Raw genomic sequence first — 18,872 nt, 5'->3', positions numbered from 1 at the left:
ATTTGAAGTTGAAAGCCACTAATATTTGTTGCTATGCTCGGGATTGCAGTACTTGTAATGCTAGGAGGTGATTGGTGCACATGATCCAAGAAGAGGCCTTAACATAATTTTATGGTGGTTTGCAGTGCTCTTTTTGCTTTCTCTTAATACAGGGGTGGCCAACCTGAGCCTGAGAAGGAGCCAGAATTTACCAATGTAGATTGCCAAAGAGCCACAGTAATATGTACTGATTATATACGTATATGTGTGTGTGTGTGTGTGTGTGTGATTATACACACACACACACATAATCATTATATAAGTTGATTGTGTGTGTGTATGTATATATATATTTATTTATTATAACAATAACAACTTAATCTTTTAGTTAGTGAGACTTCAGGCAATCTTTGCTTTCAACAATTCCTTTGAAGTTTGGTTTGTGTTCTGCTGTGCTCACACACAGCAGTTCTCTTAAGTGGCTCTGTCAAGGCTGTATCCCCACTTTGAACTTTAGGGTACAAGTGTGGGGGCCTGCATGAAGACTTCTAAGCTTAACTACCAGCTTAGATCTGGTCCGCTGCCACCATTCCCATAAGCTAATTCCCTTCCCTGGGAAGCTTTGAGAAACCTTTCACAAATTCCCTGGTGAATACAGATCCAAACCCCTTGGATCTTAAAACAAGGAGAAATTGACCCTTCCCCCCGCCTTCCTTTCACCAACTCCTGGTGAATACAGATCCAAACCCCTTGGATCTTAAAACAAGGAGAAATTGACCCTTCCCCCCTCCTTCCTTTCACCAACTCCTGGTGAATACAGATCTAACTCCCTTGGATCTAAAAACAAGGAAAGATCAATCAGGTTCTTAAAAAGAAGGCTTTTAATTAAAGAAAAAGGTAAAAATCATCTCTGTAAAATCAGTATGGAAAATAACTTTACAGGGTAATCAAACTTAAAGAGCTCAGAGGACCCCCCTCTAGTCTCAGATTCAAAGTATAGCAAACAAAGATAAACACTCTAGTAAAAGGTACATTTACAAGTTGAGAAAACAAAGTAAAACTAAGACGCCTTTCCTGGCTTTTTACTTACAAGTTTGAAATATGAGAGACTTGTTTAGAAAGATGGGGAGAACCTGGATTGATGTCTGGTCCCTCTCAGTCCCAAGAGCGAACAACTTCCCTAACAAAGAGCACAAACAAAAGCCGTCCCCCCCCCCCACTACTTGAAAATAACTTGCCCCCTTATTGGTCCTTTGGGTCAGGTGTCAGCCAGGTTACCCGAGCTTCTTAACCCTTTACAGGTAAAAGGATTTTGGAGTCTCTGGCCAGGAGGGATTTTATAGCACTGTACCCAGGAGAGCTGTTACCCTTCCCTTTATAGTTATGACAGGCTCTCTGTCAAAATGGATCAGTGCTTGGATTTCACATATTTGAGTGTCGAGAAAACAGACTCACAAAGATAGGTCGAGGCAAACATCAAGATTCATTTTAGGGCTGCACCTCTGATGTTGGGGTATTTATCCTTTGGTACAGATTTCCAGAATGTAAGGGTCCTTTCTTCTTCGAGTGCTTGCTCATATCCATTCCAGTAGGTAGGTGTGTGCGCGCCGCGTGCACGATCGTCGGAAGATTTTTACCCTAGCAACACCCGGTGGGTCGGCTGTGGAGCCCCCTAGAGTGGCGTCGTTATGGCGCTGGATATATACCCCAGCCGACCCAGCGCCCCCTCAGTTCCTTCTTACCGCCCCTGACGGTCGTTGGAACTGTGGAGCGCCGCGGCTTAGCTGATCTCCACACTCCCTAGCTTCTCATTGTTGTTGTTATAGTTAGTTATATAGATAGTTATTCAAGTTAGTTAGTTAGTTAGTGTATAGTGTATATATATAGTTGTATATTGTTATCGGGGGTTTAGGGGGTGTTTTTCCCCTTTTCCCCCCCGGCGCACAGCCGGGCCCATGCCCAAGGCTCCTGGCTTTAAGCCGTGCGCGTCCTGCGGGAAGCATATGCCAACCAGCGACCCGCATAGTTCCTGCTTGAAGTGCCTTGGAGAGGCTCATCCAGCAGATAAGTGCCCTATCTGCAAGGCCTTCAAGCCAAGGACAAGAAAGGAGCGGGACTTTAGACTCCATCAGCTCCTGATGGAGGCGGCTCTGAGTCCGGATCCTCCCTCGGCGCGCCCTGTCCCGGCACCGAGCGCTTCGGTGCGCAGCGCCCCGGCGGGCCCAACCGGTGCGGCAGAAAAGACTGCTCGGCACCGACCGACGTCGGCACCGCGCCCGCCTAAAGAACCTCGGCGCCGATCCCTTTCTCCGGGCCATAAGAAGGCCGGCAAGGCGCGGGACGTTGCTACCGCGAAGATACCGGCTCCCCCGGTGCCGGGGGTAGAGCCGCGTCCGCAGTTGGACCGCCAAAGACAGGCGGCCACACCGTCGACTCCGGCACCGAGGCCGTTGAGTCCGGTGCGGACTGTTTCACCACCAAGGCTGGTGGTGGAACCTTGTCTCCCTTCCACCCCGGAGACCTTCGCTACGGCGAGAGACCTGATCGCCCTCACGGAGCCGGCGCCGTCACAACTCCCGGCACCGGTGGCTCCACGCGTGCTGCAGTCCAGAGGAAAGCCTGCCCTGGTGCGCCCACCGTCGCCAGCACGAGTCTCTCGGCACCGCTCCAGATCCCGGAGCAGGTCCCGACGCCGCTCTGAGTCCCGGCGCCGAATATCACCTCGGCACCGGTCGTACTCGCGGCCCAGATCCTCTTCGCGGCGCCGTTCAACATCCCGGCACCGTCGCGACGACCGGCACCGATCGGGCTCGAGACGCAGCTCCCGGCACCGGTATGAGCGCCACTCGGGCTCGAGAGGCCGCTCCCGGTACCACGCCTCCTCCAGATCGTCGTCCCGTTCCAGATCGGGATCCCGGCACCGGAGGGACTACCGGCACCGATCCAGATCCCGGCACCGCTCTCCGGCACCGCACAGGGGCAGATCGCCTTACGGCCGGCACCGATCGGCACCGTACCATCCGGTACCGACGGCGTCGGGTTCGGCACCGCCGTGGCCGTCAAGATCGGCGTCGAGATCATCTGAGGCAGTGGAGGCCGGCCACCTGCAGGAGACCGACGACCCTATGCAAGGGCCTGCGCATTGGTCCTTCTGGACTCCTTGGGCCTACCATCAGGCACAAGGAGCTCCGCTATCTGCCTCCCGCTCGGGCCGTTCGGAGCCTAGGGCCCCAGAGTCCACCATCTCCCGCCCTCCTCCAAGGGACGTGGAGGCGCCAGTGCCCGCACCAGCAGAGGCCCTGGACCTGGGGGCAGGCGATGCCCAACTCCAGGAACACCTGGAGCAGGACCAACCATTGGACCCCTTGCCACCGGGGGCATCCTCCTCGTCCTCGCCTGATGAGGCCGTAGTGGGCACATCCGCCATTGGGCCGCCTCCTATAGACCTTCGGGCCCACCAGGACCTGCTGCGCCGCATGGCTCGCAATATGGACCTCCAGGTGGAGGAGATTGCGGAGGTCCATGATCCCATCGTGCAGATCATTTCAGCGGATGCTCCATCCAGGGTGGCATTACCGCTAATCCGCACTATCCAGGCGAACGCCACCACCATCTGGCAAACCCCGGCCTCTATTCCGCCCACGGCCAGAGGGGTTGAGAGGAAGTACTTTGTGCCCTCCAAGGAACATGAGTACTTGTACACTCACCCCCAACCGTGCTCACTGGTGGTTTCATCAGTCAATGCACGGGAGCGCCATGGCCAGCAGGCTGCTGCGCCCAAATCGAAGGACGCTAAGCGCTTCGATTTGTTCGGACGCAAGGTCTATTCGGCTGGCGGACTGCAACTGCAGGCAGCGAACCAGCAGGCGCTCCTGAGCCGCTACGGATTTAATATGTGGTCCTCGATGGGGAAATTTAGAGAGCTGGTTCCCCAGGAATCGAGGGAAGAGTTCGGGGCCTTGGTAGAGGAGGGCAAGCGGGTGGCATGCACCTCCCTGCAGGCGTCCCTTGATATAGCGGACTTGGCCGCTAGGACCCTGGCGTCGGGGATAGCAATGCGCCGAATCTCCTGGCTCCAGGTGTCAGGCTTGCCACCTGAACTGCAGCAGACCCTGCAGGACCTACCGTTTGAGGGCCAGGGCCTCTTTTCGGAGAAAACAGACTCGAGGCTCCAAAATCTTAAAGACTCTCGGACAATGATGCGCTCCCTGGGGATGCATGTCCCAGGTCCTCAGCGCAGACCCTTCAGGCCCCAGCCTCAGCGGTTCTACCCTCCCCCGCCTCGTCCAAGACAGGACTTTGCTAGGAGGCGGGGTCGAGGTGGTAGGCGAAGGTCGACCGGCCCTCAACCCGGTCAGAACCAGGGCCAGCCTAGACCACCTTCAGGGCCTAGGCAAACCTTTTGAAGGTGCGGTCGAGGACGGCACCACGACCGGTACCCAGGATCCAACTCCCCCCTTCCGGGATCGCCTCTCCCGCTTCCACCGTGCTTGGTCCCGTATAACCTCGGACCGTTGGGTCCTTCGCACGGTGGAGAGGGGATACGCCCTCCAGTTTTCCTCGCCCCCCCCCTTCCACTCCCCCTCCCCGTCCCTCTTCAGGGACCCTTCTCACGAGCAACTCCTTACACAGGAGGTTTTTGGGCTCCTCGCTATGGGGGCCATAGAGGAGGTTCCATCGGAGCTAAGGGGCAGGGGGTTTTACTCCCGCTACTTCCTGATACCCAAGTCAAAAGGGGGTCTACGGCCCATCTTAGACTTGCGCGGACTCAACAGATTCATAGTAAAGTTGAAGTTCCGCATGGTGTCATTGGGGACCATCATCCCTTCACTGGATCCTGGAGACTGGTTCGCCGCCCTCGACATGAAGGACGCTTATTTCCACATAGCAATTTATCCGCCCCACAGACGTTTCCTGCGATTTGTGGTAAACAGGGTGCACTACCAATTTGCAGTCCTTCCCTTCGGCTTGTCCTCGGCTCCCAGGGTGTTCACAGAGTGTCTGGCAGTCGTCGCGGCCTTCCTTCGTCGACAAGGGATACAACTGTTCCCGTACTTGGACGACTGGCTCGTACGCGGCCGCACCAGAGACCAAGTGCAGGCTCATGTCCGCATAGTGACGCACACCTTCCACGAGCTGGGCATTCTACTCAACAGAGAGAAGTCCACTCTAGTACCAACTCAGAGGATAGAGTTCATTGGAGCAATCCTGGACTCCAGATGTGCCCGAGCCATCCTGCCAGACAGCCGATTTCATACCATCTTAAGCGTCATTCAAGGACTCAGGGCCTTTCCAATTACCACCATAAGAACATGCCTTGTCCTTTTGGGCCACATGGCCTCGTGTACATACGTAACCAGGCACGCCAGACTGCGACTTCGCCCACTGCAGGCTTGGGTGTCATCGGTCTACCGTCCTCATCGAGACGACCTGAACATGGTGGTCACGGTTCCGGCCTCGGTCTTGGCCTCTCTTGCCTGGTGGATGGATCGCACTGCGGTCTGTGCAGGAGTGCCCTTTCACGCCCCACAGCCCTCCCTCCACCTAGTTACGGACGCTTCATCTCTAGGCTGGGGCGCTCACCTGGGGGAGCACCATACCCAAGGCCTGTGGTCCGCGTCCCAACTAGCCCTGCACATCAACGTCCGAGAGCTGATGGCGGTGCGCCTGGCTTGCCAGGCTTTCCTCAACTTCCTACAGGGCCGTTGCGTGCTGATTCTCACCGACAACACCACGGCCATGTTTTACATCAACAAGCAAGGCGGAGCTCGCTCATCTCCCCTATGCCAAGAGGCCATTCGCCTGTGGGACTTCTGCATCGCCCACTCGATTCATCTCACGGCGTCATTCCTGCCTGGAGTCCAGAATACGCTGGCGGACCGTCTCAGCAGGTCCTTCCAGACGCACGAGTGGTCGATTCGCCCGGACATCATCTATTCCGTCTTCCAAAGGTGGGGGTTTCCCCAGATCGACCTGTTCGCATCTCGGGCCAACAGGAAGTGCCAGGCATTCTGCTCCCTACACGGGCGAGCCCCGGGCTCTCTGTCGGACGCCTTCCTTCTAACGTGGAAAGACCATCTGTTCTACGCCTTTCCTCCATTCCCGCTGGTCCACAGGGTGCTGCTCAAGATCTGCAGGGACCATGCACGGGTAATTCTAGTCGCTCCCGCTTGGCCGAGACAGCACTGGTACACCACACTGCTGGAACTGTCAGTACAGAGACCGATCACGCTCCCCTTGAGCCCGGATCTCATCTCTCAGGACCACGGCCGGCTGTATCACCCCGACCTGCAGTCGCTCCACCTCACGGCGTGGATGCTTCATGGTTGAGTCGCTCAGAGCGGCAATGCTCGCAGGCTGTCCAACAGGTCCTGCTGGGAAGTAGAAAGCCCTCTACGCGGACCACTTATTTAGCCAAGTGGAAGAGGTTCTCCTGTTGGTGTGAGCAACGAGCTACGTCTCCCTCGCAGGCTCCTATCCCCTTGATACTGGAATACCTCCTGTCCCTAAGACAGCAAGGCTTGGCGACATCCTCAATCAAGGTTCACCTCGCCGCTATTTCCGCTTTCCACCCAGGAGAACTCACGTCCTCGGTCTTCTCTAACCCGATGGTCGTTAGATTCCTCAAGGGCTTAGACCGGCTGTACCCACAGCAACGACAGCCGGTTCCGACGTGGAACCTCAACCTCGTCCTCTCCAGGCTCACAGGGCCTCCGTTTGAACCATTGGCGACCTGCTCACTCCTGTACTTGTCCTGGAAGACAGCCTTCCTCGTAGCCATCACCTCAGCACGACGCGTCTCGGAACTCAGGGCGCTGACATCCGAGCCCCCTTATACGGTGTTCCACAAGGACAAGGTGCAGCTTTGCCCCCATCCTGCCTTTCTTCCGAAGGTGGTGTCACCTTTCCACGTAAACCAAGATATATTTCTCCCGGTCTTCCATCCGAAACCGCACGCTACTCGTCAAGACCAGCGTTTACATTCTTTGGACGTTCGCAGGGCCCTGGCTTTCTATATTGACCGGACAAAGCCATTTAGGAAAACGACGCAACTCTTCATTGCGGTGGCCGACCGGATGAAAGGATCACCGGTCTCTTCACAGTGCCTGTCCTCTTGGATTACGTCCTGCATTCGTGCTTGCTACGACCTGGCCGGTGTACCGACGCCACACCTCACTGCTCATTCCACGAGGGCCCAGGCCTCCTCGACTGCCTTCCTGGCTCAAGTACCGATCCAGGACATTTGTAGAGCTGCAGTGTGGTCATCGGTCCACACATTTGCTACTCACTATGCGCTGGTGCAACAATCCAGAGACGATGCTGCTTTCGGGTCAGCGGTTCTGCACACAGCAGTGTCTCACTCCGACCCCGCCACCTAGGTGGGGCTTGGGAGTCACCTACTGGAATGGATATGAGCAAGCACTCGAAGAAGAAAAGACGGTTACTCACCGTTGTAACTGTTGTTCTTCGAGATGTGTTGCTCATATCCATTCCAAACCCGCCCCCCTTCCCCACTGTCGGAGTAGCCGGCAAGAAGGAACTGAGGGGGCGCTGGGTCGGCTGGGGTATATATCCAGCGCCATAACGGCGCCACTCTAGGGGGCTCCACAGCCGACCCACCGGGTGTTGCTAGGGTAAAAATCTTCCGACGATCGTGCACGCGGCGCGCACACACCTACCTACTGGAATGGATATGAGCAACACATCTCGAAGAACAACAGTTACAACGGTGAGTAACCGTCTTTTCTGTCTTCTGAACAGATTTCAATCTGTCATCTTCCAAAAGTTCTATTATTTCCATCTGGGATGTTGCTTCGTCAGTAACTAAAGGCAGCTTCAGACAATCAGCTTCAGCACTAAAAGGATCAATCCGAAATCTGATCTGAGGTCTTCTCTGCTGCAAATCTTGGAATCTTTCCTCAAAACTGTGCTTAAGATCTTTAATCACGCTTGCATACCTAGTTGTGCTCTGTTTTAGGGGTTCTGCTGCATCTTCTTTTGATCTGGCTCAAAGTTGTGACATTGAGGGAAAGTGTGTCAGCTCTCCCTCAAGTATTTATCTGGGAAACAACCGTTGTTCATGAACACAAATACCCCTTGCACTAGATCAGACAGCAACTGGAATTTTCCTTGTAAGTCCACGTTTAGTTTATCCAAATGCAACAACATGTCTGCAAGAAATGCCAAGTCTAGAACCTATCCAGGATCTTTAAGCTCGGGTGTATTCTGTGCTTCTCCTCCATAAACAATTTTACTGGTTCCAGGAGCTCGAAAAAACGGGAAATAACGTTACTTCTTGAGAGCCATCGAACTGTGCAGTGAAATGGCAAATCAGCAGGGAAGTCGTCTTCATCCAGTTCTTCAATTACATTTTGAAATTGTCTGTGATTGAGTACATTTGAGAGACTGAATTTCACAATGTGCAAGACAGGTTTCATGACGTAATCAAATTTGAGATTTTTAGATACCAGTTGCTCCCGATGAATAGTACAGTGAAATGTCCAAAATTCGGGAAAGCTCTCATCAGATTTACAAAGCCCTGCTAATCCATTCACAGATCCCCACATGCAATGGCAGTGAGCTTCTGTAAAGGGAAGTGGCTTTTCACAACTACCAACATCAACACTTCCTTTAGATCTCGTCCACGCGTTCTGTCCTTTAGTGACACGATATCGAGTTCTTCCCTTACAACTCAGTCATCAGACACAGTGTGGACAAAAATACCGATAATTGAGGATTATCCTGCACAACGCACGACTCGTCCAAAGCGATGCTCAAATACTCACACTGTTGAAGTTGCGAGTACAGTTGCGATTTGATGTCACTGTTCAGGTCGGAGATTCTGCATTCTTTTGTGTGGTATGAAAGCTGCAGGCCAGAAATTTTCTTTTGTGGATTCTCATTCTCTGGTGACAGGATTGAAATCACATCATAGAGGCACGTTTTTATAAGCTTCCTTCAGAGTAGGGCTTTTTTGCACGCGCTATGTGCCAGGCCACATAATAGGAGGCTAACGTTACAGTCGGCGATCGGTTGGCAAATCTGGTGGAAAAACTGGGCTTCTACATCTGTTTGTTTTGTCAAAGTTTTCAGTTTTAAAGTGCAGAGGGAGGGGTGAGGCTGTGCACTCTCTCTCCTCCCACCTCCCTCCCCCCCCCCCCCCGAGCCTCCTCAACACCACAAAACAGCTGATCGCGGCGGGCGGGAGGCACCGGGGAAAGAGGAGGAGGCGCTGATTGGGGGAGCCGCTGGCGGGCGGGAGGCGCTGGGGGAGGGAGAAGGGGCTGATAGGGCTGCCGGTGGGTGCTGAGCACCCACCATTTTTCCCCAGAGTCAGCTCCTAGCAGGAGCTGCATATTATCTTCTGAAGAGCCGCATGTGGCTTCGGAGCCACAGTTTGGCCACCCCTGACTTAATAGAATAAAAATTGCTCTCAAACAAACACAATTCTTCTATTAAAAGACAACAACCAGAGGAGAGAATGAAACGAAAAAATTCATCAGCAGGGAGGGGGATGGGGGAAGAGAAGGTCTCAAGAGGAATAGGGGTCCCAGGACGGCTACAGGTTTGTGTAAGTAAGGGATCATACCCAGCCTTCTCCTTTGGAGTACAATGCAGCTGGTGCTGTACTTCAGCAGGGCCAAACTGCAGAGGGATGGGTGTTGAGTGCAGTGGGTAGGGGGAGTCCACAGTGCTGGACTGTGAGGAGGGAGGAGTGGAATGCTGCAGAGAGTGGAGCCAGGAGGTTGATAAGAGTGTGGTGGTGGGGGGGAGCATGGGAAAGAGTTTTGCGACAGCGGCTGCAGAGGAGGGCGGGTGCCGAGCTACTCAGTTTGAGGAGCTAGTATCACCTGGAGCGTGTCCACTTGGCACTCCATAACATTTAAGAGCTACTCCGTGGCTTCTTTCTGGTGTGCCGCATTCTCCTTTTGGTCCCTCTTCTCGGTGTCCCACCACTCCTTCAATTCCTGTTTCTCGGCGGCGGAGTGCATCATAACCTCTTGGAGAAAGTCCTCCTTTAGTTCTTCGGGGCTGCTTTCTAATTCTGTGCAACCTTTCTGCCGCTGATAACAAAGAGGTAGGCTGGGTTCCCAAGATCATCTCCGTGAAGTTTAAATGCAACATTTTACAGAAGCAGTATTGTTTGCAACACAGACAGCACTGATTCCGTGCTTTAAAACACAGCCAGTACTCTCACACCTGTCGCTAACTGGCTGACCCCAGGCAAGCACACATGAACTACAAGATTCCCAAAATGGTGAGTAGCTGCAGGGACAGAGTAAATCACTGTTCCCGGACCCTGCTGTACACTGGGCACATGGCTCTTGGGTAGAGCCAGCACTGTAGGGGGGGCCTGATAATCATTCCTGTCCTCACACTTTCCACAGGAAGATATCTTGCTGCTGAGGGTGAGCAGGGAATCAAAAGAGGATCTTCTCCAAGCCTGCGGCTTCTGCCCTGGCCCCTATGCAGCTTGCCTGTGTGCAGCAATGGTCTCTCCCTGCCCCCCTCCCCCTCCGATGGTAAAGTGGCGCGGAAAAGTTACCGTTAATGGGGCAAGAAACAAAGCAGCTCTGCCGAGGAACCTGCAGCAGCAGATTGCCCAGTATCTCCACAAGAGTTTCCTGGAGATCTCTGAGGGAGATTCCCATGAAGTTAGGGAGTCTATCAACAGCCTGTTCCACCACTCAGACTAGGCATGTGATATGGAACAATCCTGCTTTCTCCAACCCTGCGTTCTCTCTGCTTCAGCAATTCCCAAAATCAGATCCACTTACCAGGGGCCTCCTCTCCTGTATGCGCTTCACCAAGATCCGACTGCTGTGACTGGCTAGGCTCCTCTGAGGTAGAAAAGAGCTCCTGACTGCATGCATCTCTGGCCTCCAAGTCATCCTCTACCTCTGGGTCCCTATCCTCTTCTTCATCCAAGTTTTCCTTCTCCTGGCTCGGTCCACTCTTGACTGGCACGCGAGCCAACGAAGTATCCATAGGGGCCTTTGCAGTGGAGGTGGGGTCGCCACTGAGTATTGTGTCCAGCTCTTCGTAGAACCGGCAGCTTGTGGGTGCAGCACTGGAGCGGCGGTTTGCCTCCCGTACCTTGTTGTAGGCGTTCCGCAGTTCCTTCACTTTTACCCTACACTGGAATGTGTCCCGGTCATGGCCCCTTTCTATCATGCATCGTTAAATCTGTCCGTAGGTATCATAATTCCTACAGCTGGAACTGCACAGCCTCCTCTCCCCAAATGCTGATGAGGTCCAGCAGCTCAGCATTGCTCCAAGCAGGGGATCGCCTGGTGCGTGGAGCAGGTATGGCCACCTGGAAAGATGCTCTGAGGCCACTGCACGCATCACCGAGCAAACAGGAAGGGGACTTTCAAATTTGCAAAGGAATGTACGGGAGAGGGATGACGGTTGGTCACCTGAGGGCAAGGCAGTAGAGTTCAAACCAGTGACCAGAAAAGGTGAGAACAGGCATTGTAGGACACCTCCCGGAGGCCAATCGCAGCGCTGTAATCGCCACGGTGTCTACACTTGCACTGCAGCGCCATAGCCCTGGCGCAGAAAGCTCTACACCTCTTGTTGGGGTGTTTTGTTTTTTTTTAGAGCGCTACAACTGCGCAGTTTCTGTGCATTAAGTGGCTTCGCAGTGTGTACACCTCGGGAGTTACAACGCAGAAAGCTGCTTTACTGCTCAGAAACTTGCCAGTGTAGACAGGGCCGAAGTGACTTGCCTAAGGTCACAAAGGAAGTCAGACCTGTCCATTTTTTTTGAAAGAATGAACTTCAAATGGGAAACTTCCACAGGCCACACATAGTGTTGCCAGCCTCAAGTGTTTAAAACTGAGATCTTCTAAAATGATAAATTTTGGGTTGTTTTTCTTTGCCTTTTGATTTCTAAGCCTGTAGGGTGCACTTGCTTCATAGTTTCAAGTTTCATAGCTTTTTTTTTTTTTTTTTTTTCTTTCTCTTCCAAACACGAGGGCTACAAACCAGGGTGGATTTATGTAAATCAAGGTGATTTAAACGGAAAGCCTCAATTTAAATCATTGATTTTAAATAACTTTTCCATTTGTACTTCAATTATTTTCTAAAGAAAGGTACATTTTCATTGATTGATATAACCATTAAAACATGTCTATTTACAACTAAATAGAGCCTTTACAGTAAATTTGATACATCTGTTTGCTACCTGGGAGGGTACACTATAACTATACTATAAATTGTACTTTCAGATTCTTAATTGTACATTTTTAGTATTTTAGAAAATGATTAAAGATATATTGTTTATTTACTAGATAATTAACTTTTTGCTCATGATTTTTGTCAAGCTGCATTAGGATGGTAACAAACTTAAACATACGAAACAGCATATAAATTTATTTTCATTAAACAAAACCACATTTAAATTAAATGTTTTGGATATATAAACTTTTCATCAACACATGTTTCATATTTACAAGTGATTTATTAAATAGCGGGATTAACTGTACTCAGTGATTTAAACTGATTGTTTCAGGTCAGCCTGGGAAAATTTTCAAATATGCCTAAGTGAAAGTGACTGGAGTGTATGTTCCCAGTCACCTGTCTCTTGAAAATGAGAGAGTCTCCTGTATTACTTAGGCTGACCTATTGTGCCATATTTATAAAACTTGACATCAAAAGTTAGATGTTTTCCCCAAATTCTGTCTTTATATCAGTGATACTGAGACCTCAGTGATTCAGGAGCCAAATTAGTAATCAACATTACCCAAAAGAGCCACAGTACTGTGAATTCATTCTTTCATTTAATATATATTATTCTCAAAGCAAAATGATTGACCAAGTATTTTATCAACTTCACTTGGTTACTAACATGGTAAAAACATCCTGATTGTTTAATAACTTAGATTGGTTAATAATTAAATCACACAGTGTTTTAATATCGTGCTGCAAAGAGCTGCAGGAGACACATTAAAAAGCCACTGCTTTTCTATATAAAGAAGCCTTTAACTCAGAGTTTTTCACAACTTCATTGATTCAGTATAGTTATTTTTATTTAAATGTTTTAAGAGATTACAATTATTTTAGCCTTTAATATATTTTTTATTAAATTAAGATTTCATTATAAACAGGTTTTATGTATAAAAAGAAAAACTTATAATTTTTCTAATTTAAACAAAATTAAAAATCCAGTTTAAATAAAACATCCAATTTAAATAAGAAAAGCCCATTTATTGATTTTTTTTTTTTGAGAAAATCTTAGATTTTTATCCACTGAACTAGAAACGTACTTTTTTTTTTAAATGAAAGCTGAGCTTCTTATGCAGTCTTTTAAGTCTAGCAACTATGAATTTAAGAAAATTACCAAATATTGTGAGACTTGTGGTAGAATCACAAGAGTTGGCAACACTATCAGTATCGCTAAAGAATAAAGTTGTGTGGGTTTATAAATAATCTTCAGATTTTAACACATGCAAGGTGTGAAAAGAAAAGCTAATTTTATTTTACAGTTCAGTTACTTGGTTTAGTTTTGTACTTTTACTTTTCTTAGTCTATACTTACCTCCGGGTTCGGCGGTAAGCAATCGATCTTCTGGGATCGATTTATTGCGTCTTGTCTAGACGTGATAAATCGATCCCGGAAGTGCTCGCCGTTGACGCCGGTACTCCTGCTCCGCGAGAGGAGTACGCAGAGTCGACGGGGGAGCCTGCCTGCCACGTGTGGACCCGCGGTAAGTACCTTGTAGTTCGAACTAAGGTACTTCGACTTCAGCTACGTTATTCACGTAGCTGAAGTTGCGTATCTTAATTCGAACGGGGGGATTAGTGTGGACCAGCCCTTAGCCTAAGTAGCAACAATCAAAAGTGCTATCTTTGCAAAAGTCTGAATTCTCTAACTTAAAATTTTAAAAAATTGCTAATACAAATTAAAGTATATTTGTACTATTTTCGTCTTAGGTTTTCAAGGTTGAACTTTTTCAACACCAGATCTGAAGTGTCTGTAATGAAAATTCACTTTCCCATGTATAACAAAAGGCCTGCCACAGAATTCTGTCCCTTTTATACATTGTCTATCCTATAGCCTATCTTTTACTTTATTTGTACTGAATGTTAGTTATATTTACTAATACGTACTAGGCAGGTTTAATATTCTCCAATGCTTACCATTTTTAAGTTAGTAATTCCCCTCTTTCTTCCCTCAGCGAGTTTTTACTCTATTAGAAAAGGCTTTGCTTGGTTCCCCTGTGCAGTTCATCTGGCAGAAAACTTTAGGAAACTTCCTTGCTGTGACAGGGTAAGATAAGAATTTAAATATTATTAATATGTATGTAGAGGTAATTGAGTTATTTTCACCATTTTGTTAATGTTGTATATTCACTATCACAGTATATGTCACAGTTCCTGAGGTAACTTGCATCTCTGACCCCTTTTTGGCCTTCTTGAGGGCACCCCACTTAGGTCTCAGGCTTCTCAGCTGTCACCATAGAGTCCTGCAACTCTCCACCTCTAGACCAGGGAGTTAGGCTGCAATTCTTTCTGTAATTCACTGTGATTACCACAGTAGATCTGACTTCAGTTCAGCACCTATAGTCCTATTCTTTCAAGGGCAATGACACGGTTAATTAGTGACCAACCAGGCAATGATAGGGTTAACCATTGACCAACAGCACTTTTATAGTTTTAATTTCTTTGTTTGTCAAGGTTTTTGAAGTAGGTCAAACTAGTATAAGTAGATTTGGCAGAATTCAATTTTTTTTTTGTAATTTAGGCAACTAATATGTATTTTTAGTTTTAAGATTTTTGTTTGATTTTTAACAATTTTAATTTTTACAATCCTTGGAAATTAAGGGGGAGGGAAGGGGAGGGTTGGGTTAGCATTAGGGTAGGGTTAGCATTAGGGTAGCACTAATAGTGGGGCTCCAAGGGGTTCCCAGGACTGGCAACATGGCTGCAGGGGCACCCTGCACAGCTGTGGGATCCAAGACACCTATGTAAAAGATGCCAGAGAGGCTGTTATCCTCAGCCGGTGGAGCAAGGACTCCAAGGAGAAGGATGAGCCCCTGGACACAGAGGGAGGCCACCCTGCTGCTGAACAATTCCATCCCAGGGACAGCTCCTATGTTTCGGGTGGGTGGGTGGGTGAGTGAGTGCAGCTCCTCTGTCATGGCCCCAGAGGATTCCCTGCAGGGCCTGTGACATTTGATTCCTGCAGGTGCAAGGTGCGGGGAAGGTTGCAGTCCTGGCAGAGCAGAGCAGAGACTCCTCTGCAGAGCTATGAGGAACAGTACAAGCCCCTTGCCTGAGGCCACCCCACTGCCGAATGGCTTCTGCCCAGGGACAGAGCTCCCCCCAGTACATCATCCTTGCAGTACTAGCTCGGGGTCTCTGCTCTGCCCATCCAGGACCGCAGCCTTCTCCACAGCTTGCACCAGCAGGAATCAAGTGTCACAAGCCCTGTGGTAGCATAGTGAGCCTTCTGCCACCACAATGTCATGGCCTCACTCCTATGACAGAAGGGCTGCCTGGGGCTTCCTGTGCTACTGCAGGGCCAGTGACATTGGATCCCTGTAGACGCAAGATGTGGGGAAGGCTGCAGTTCTGGCAGGGCATGAGGGAGTAGAGACCCTTTGCCTAAAACTGGGAGACAAGCCCCTGGCCACAGGGGAGGCTACCCTGCTGCTGAATGGCTTCTGCCTAGGAATGGCTCCCGCACTCCCAGCTGTTGAGTAAGAAAGCTATGACAGTGGGGTTGCCTGCCCTGCCTGAGGACTGGTGACATGTGATACCTGCAGAGACAAGGTGCACAGGGTGGTTTTTGTTTGTTTGTTTGTTTGTTTTGGGTTTTTTTGGTCAAATTTCAGTGTGTCAGCTGAAATCGATGTTTACTTCATCTATCAAATTCAATCGAATCCTGCCAAGGCTATGTATATGCAGTTTCTGTCAGGGGCGGAGTCTCCTCCAGACTTGCTACCTGCCTAGGAATTTGCATTAATTACCTCCCAGTGATTTAGTTCTTGTAGGAAACCCTGTAACTCCCCCATGGAGCCAGAATACATTCCTTAGCCCATAAACATACATATAAGACTTATAAAGCCGATACAATAACTTTTTATTATTCCATGTGTCCATAATATCTTTTATTGGACTACCTTCTGTTGGTGAGAGAGGCAAGCTGTATATTTCCTAGACCTAAAAAAGAGCTCTGTGTAAGCTTGAAAGCTTGCCTCTCTCACCAGCAGAAGTTGGTCCAATAAAAGACATTACCTCTCCGATCTTGTCTCGCTAATAACTTGGGACCCGCATGGCTACAACAACACTGCATATATCCATAATATCTGTCACAGTAAGTACCTATCCCCTGGAAATATCAATAGATAAAACTCATGAGCCACATCAACGTGGCATGAAAGATTAATGGAAAAAGTTTTTATGAAATCTCTAAGGATATTTGCAAGTATACAAAAAGACTGAATTCATCTTCTGTTTTTTTTAGAGCTGATCACACTGTAAAAATCTTTGATCGTCATGGTCAGAAGAGAAATGAAATTAACTTACCAAGGTAAGAACTAACAAGGGTTTGGAACATGTTCTTAAACAAAAAAACCACATACTTTTAATGGCACATGCATACATATAAATAATCTGTGGAAGATGCATAAGTAATCTGAGGCAAAACTGAATTCATAATACAATAGCCATGAAAAATCAGGAAAAAATTATATTTATCCTTATACGTAAAACATTCTTTAACTATACTTTTCATCAAAAGAAGGGAAGAGATACTTTTAACCGGAATTTTAGGACCCCACATAAATAGTTCATTGCTAAAATATATAAATGTATGACAAAAGTGACAGGTTAAAAAGATTTAAAATACCAAAAAACCTTATTTCAAGTCCAAACTTCATCTCAAAAACTGTATAAAAGTACTTTCTTCACTTCAGTTCTATCTCACACCATCTACTCATGTTATGTCAACAACCCAAAACTGTTATCTTATTTATTTTCTATTCCATTGTAGTCTGGTTCCATTTTAATTAAGGTGGTCTCCTGCCCTCTGTATAGCTTCCTTTTCCTCCAAATGTTCCCGAGTACCTAGAAAACTTTCTCTCTTCTTTGCACCGTCTTTTCCTGCATGCATTGAGACTTTGAAGTTCCCTCTGCCTAGATGGACCTGTGTATGGAACTCAAAGCACTTCAGAAAAAGCTACGACTGATGCCCTGGACCTATGCCTTCTATCTAGTATTCTAAATTTAGCTTCCAGGACCTCTCCCCTACATCTCTCAACATCATTGGTACCAATACATACCACGACCACAGGCACTTCCCCAGTGCTCGCCTGCAGTTTGGTTAGATATCTCATGATGTCTGCCACCTTTACACCTGGTAGTGAAGTCACCAACCTGTTCTGATAGTCGCCAACTGTCTACATTTCTCATGATCAGTCTTCTGTCACCACAATCAGTCTTTGGGTATGTCTACGCTGCAAAATAACTTCTGCAGCAGCAGTCTGAGCCTGGGTCAACTGACTCAGATTTGTGCTACAGGGCTAAAAAAATAGCAGTGTATACATTCTCGCTCAGCCTGAAGCCCAGGCTCTGAGACCCTCTCCCCCTTCCCAGGTTTCAGAGCCCAGGCTCCAGGCCAAGTGGGAACATCTACACTGCAATTTTTAGCACCATAGGGCAAACCCAAGTTGACCTGAGCTCTGAGACTTGCTGCTACATTTTTGTTGTTGTTTGGGGTGTGTGTGATTTTTTTTTTTTTTTTTTTTTTTTTTCTGCAGTGTAGAGGTATCTTTTCTCTCCCCACTAATTCAGTCCCCTGGAATGACCTCCTCAGTACATGAGGAGCTGTCAGTCTCTACTATTTCAGTCGGAAGGGGAGTCCCATCTAAGGGGGTATGTTCCTCCATTCCACCTTGGTGCCCCTTCCACCATGAGTCTGGCTTCCTCAATCGGATGATTGTGGAAGTCAGTTCTGAGGTGAGCCTACTCCAGTGTCCCTATATGCAGAGTCTATAAACAATTCCATCTGTCACTGCTCTTCCAGTTCAGCAGCTCTGTGCTCAGGATGCTGTACACGGGCTCTGATAGCCATGAGCTGCTTGTATTGGGTGTGTATGTACGCCACTTGGCCACAAAGCAAATAGTCATTCATACATTTTGCACTCTGCAACAAATTGGTTAGTGCCCTCCCTGGCTAATTTGCTACTGATTTACCTTCATAGCTAGACTGAGTTTTAACTCTGATTAGAAATGAATTTAACTTTGTTGTGGTCTGTTAATTATTCAAGGAAAAGGTTTTATTATTATTCAGTTTTTAATTCCTCAGTCTGCCAGGTGATAACAGTTCAATTTAAAGCTTTCTTGCCCTCTGTGACTGACTACCACTCAGTCCAAGCTCCCTTCTTCTCAGTCACCCTGAGAGACCCCAGATGATGTCAACACTACAAAGAAAAACCCATAGTTGGCCCATGGCAGCTGACTTGGGTTTCTCGGGTTCAAGCTGTAGGACAGTTTCATTGCGGTGTAGACTTCCAGGCTCAGGCTGCAGCCCGAGCTCTGGGACCCTCCCATCTCACAGGATCCTAGATCCCAGGCACCAGTCTGAGTACAGACGTCAACACTGCAATTAAACAGCCCCTTAACCCATGCTCCGCGAGCCCGAGTCAGCTGGCCTGGGCCAGCCCCGGGTGTCTAATTGCTGTGTATACATTCATTCATTTCTTAACTCTGTAGATGCATCTACCTTGAACAAAGGTTGAAGGCCTTAGCACCTCCAAAGGCTAAGATTTTTGTCATGGATATTTTTAGTAAAAGTCACGGACAGGTCACAGGCAAAAAAGGAAAAATTCACAGAAACCATGACCTGTCCATGACTCTTACTAAAAATATCGGGACAAAATGGGG

General features: G+C 48.6%; 1 protein-coding gene across 4 annotated transcripts in view; it reads left to right on the top strand.

Moving 5' to 3' along the window:
• Positions 1-18,872, top strand: part of WDR19 (WD repeat domain 19) — a 142,640-nt gene that overhangs the window by 5,028 nt on the left and 118,740 nt on the right. For all 4 annotated transcript variants that reach the window (XM_026647981.1, XM_026647983.1, XM_026647980.1 and 1 more), the window contains exons 2-3: positions 14,162-14,253; positions 16,453-16,518. In XM_026647981.1, the coding sequence (XP_026503766.1) occupies positions 14,162-14,253; positions 16,453-16,518 (158 nt within the window). The remainder of the gene's footprint in view (positions 1-14,161; positions 14,254-16,452; positions 16,519-18,872) is intronic.

The sequence above is a fragment of the Terrapene carolina genome, unplaced genomic scaffold (assembly GCF_002925995.2).
Source record: "Terrapene carolina triunguis isolate 2854851 unplaced genomic scaffold, T_m_triunguis-2.0 Scaffold66, whole genome shotgun sequence".
NCBI lineage: Eukaryota > Metazoa > Chordata > Testudines > Emydidae > Terrapene > Terrapene triunguis.
This window is presented reverse-complemented; position numbering and strand designations above follow the sequence as displayed.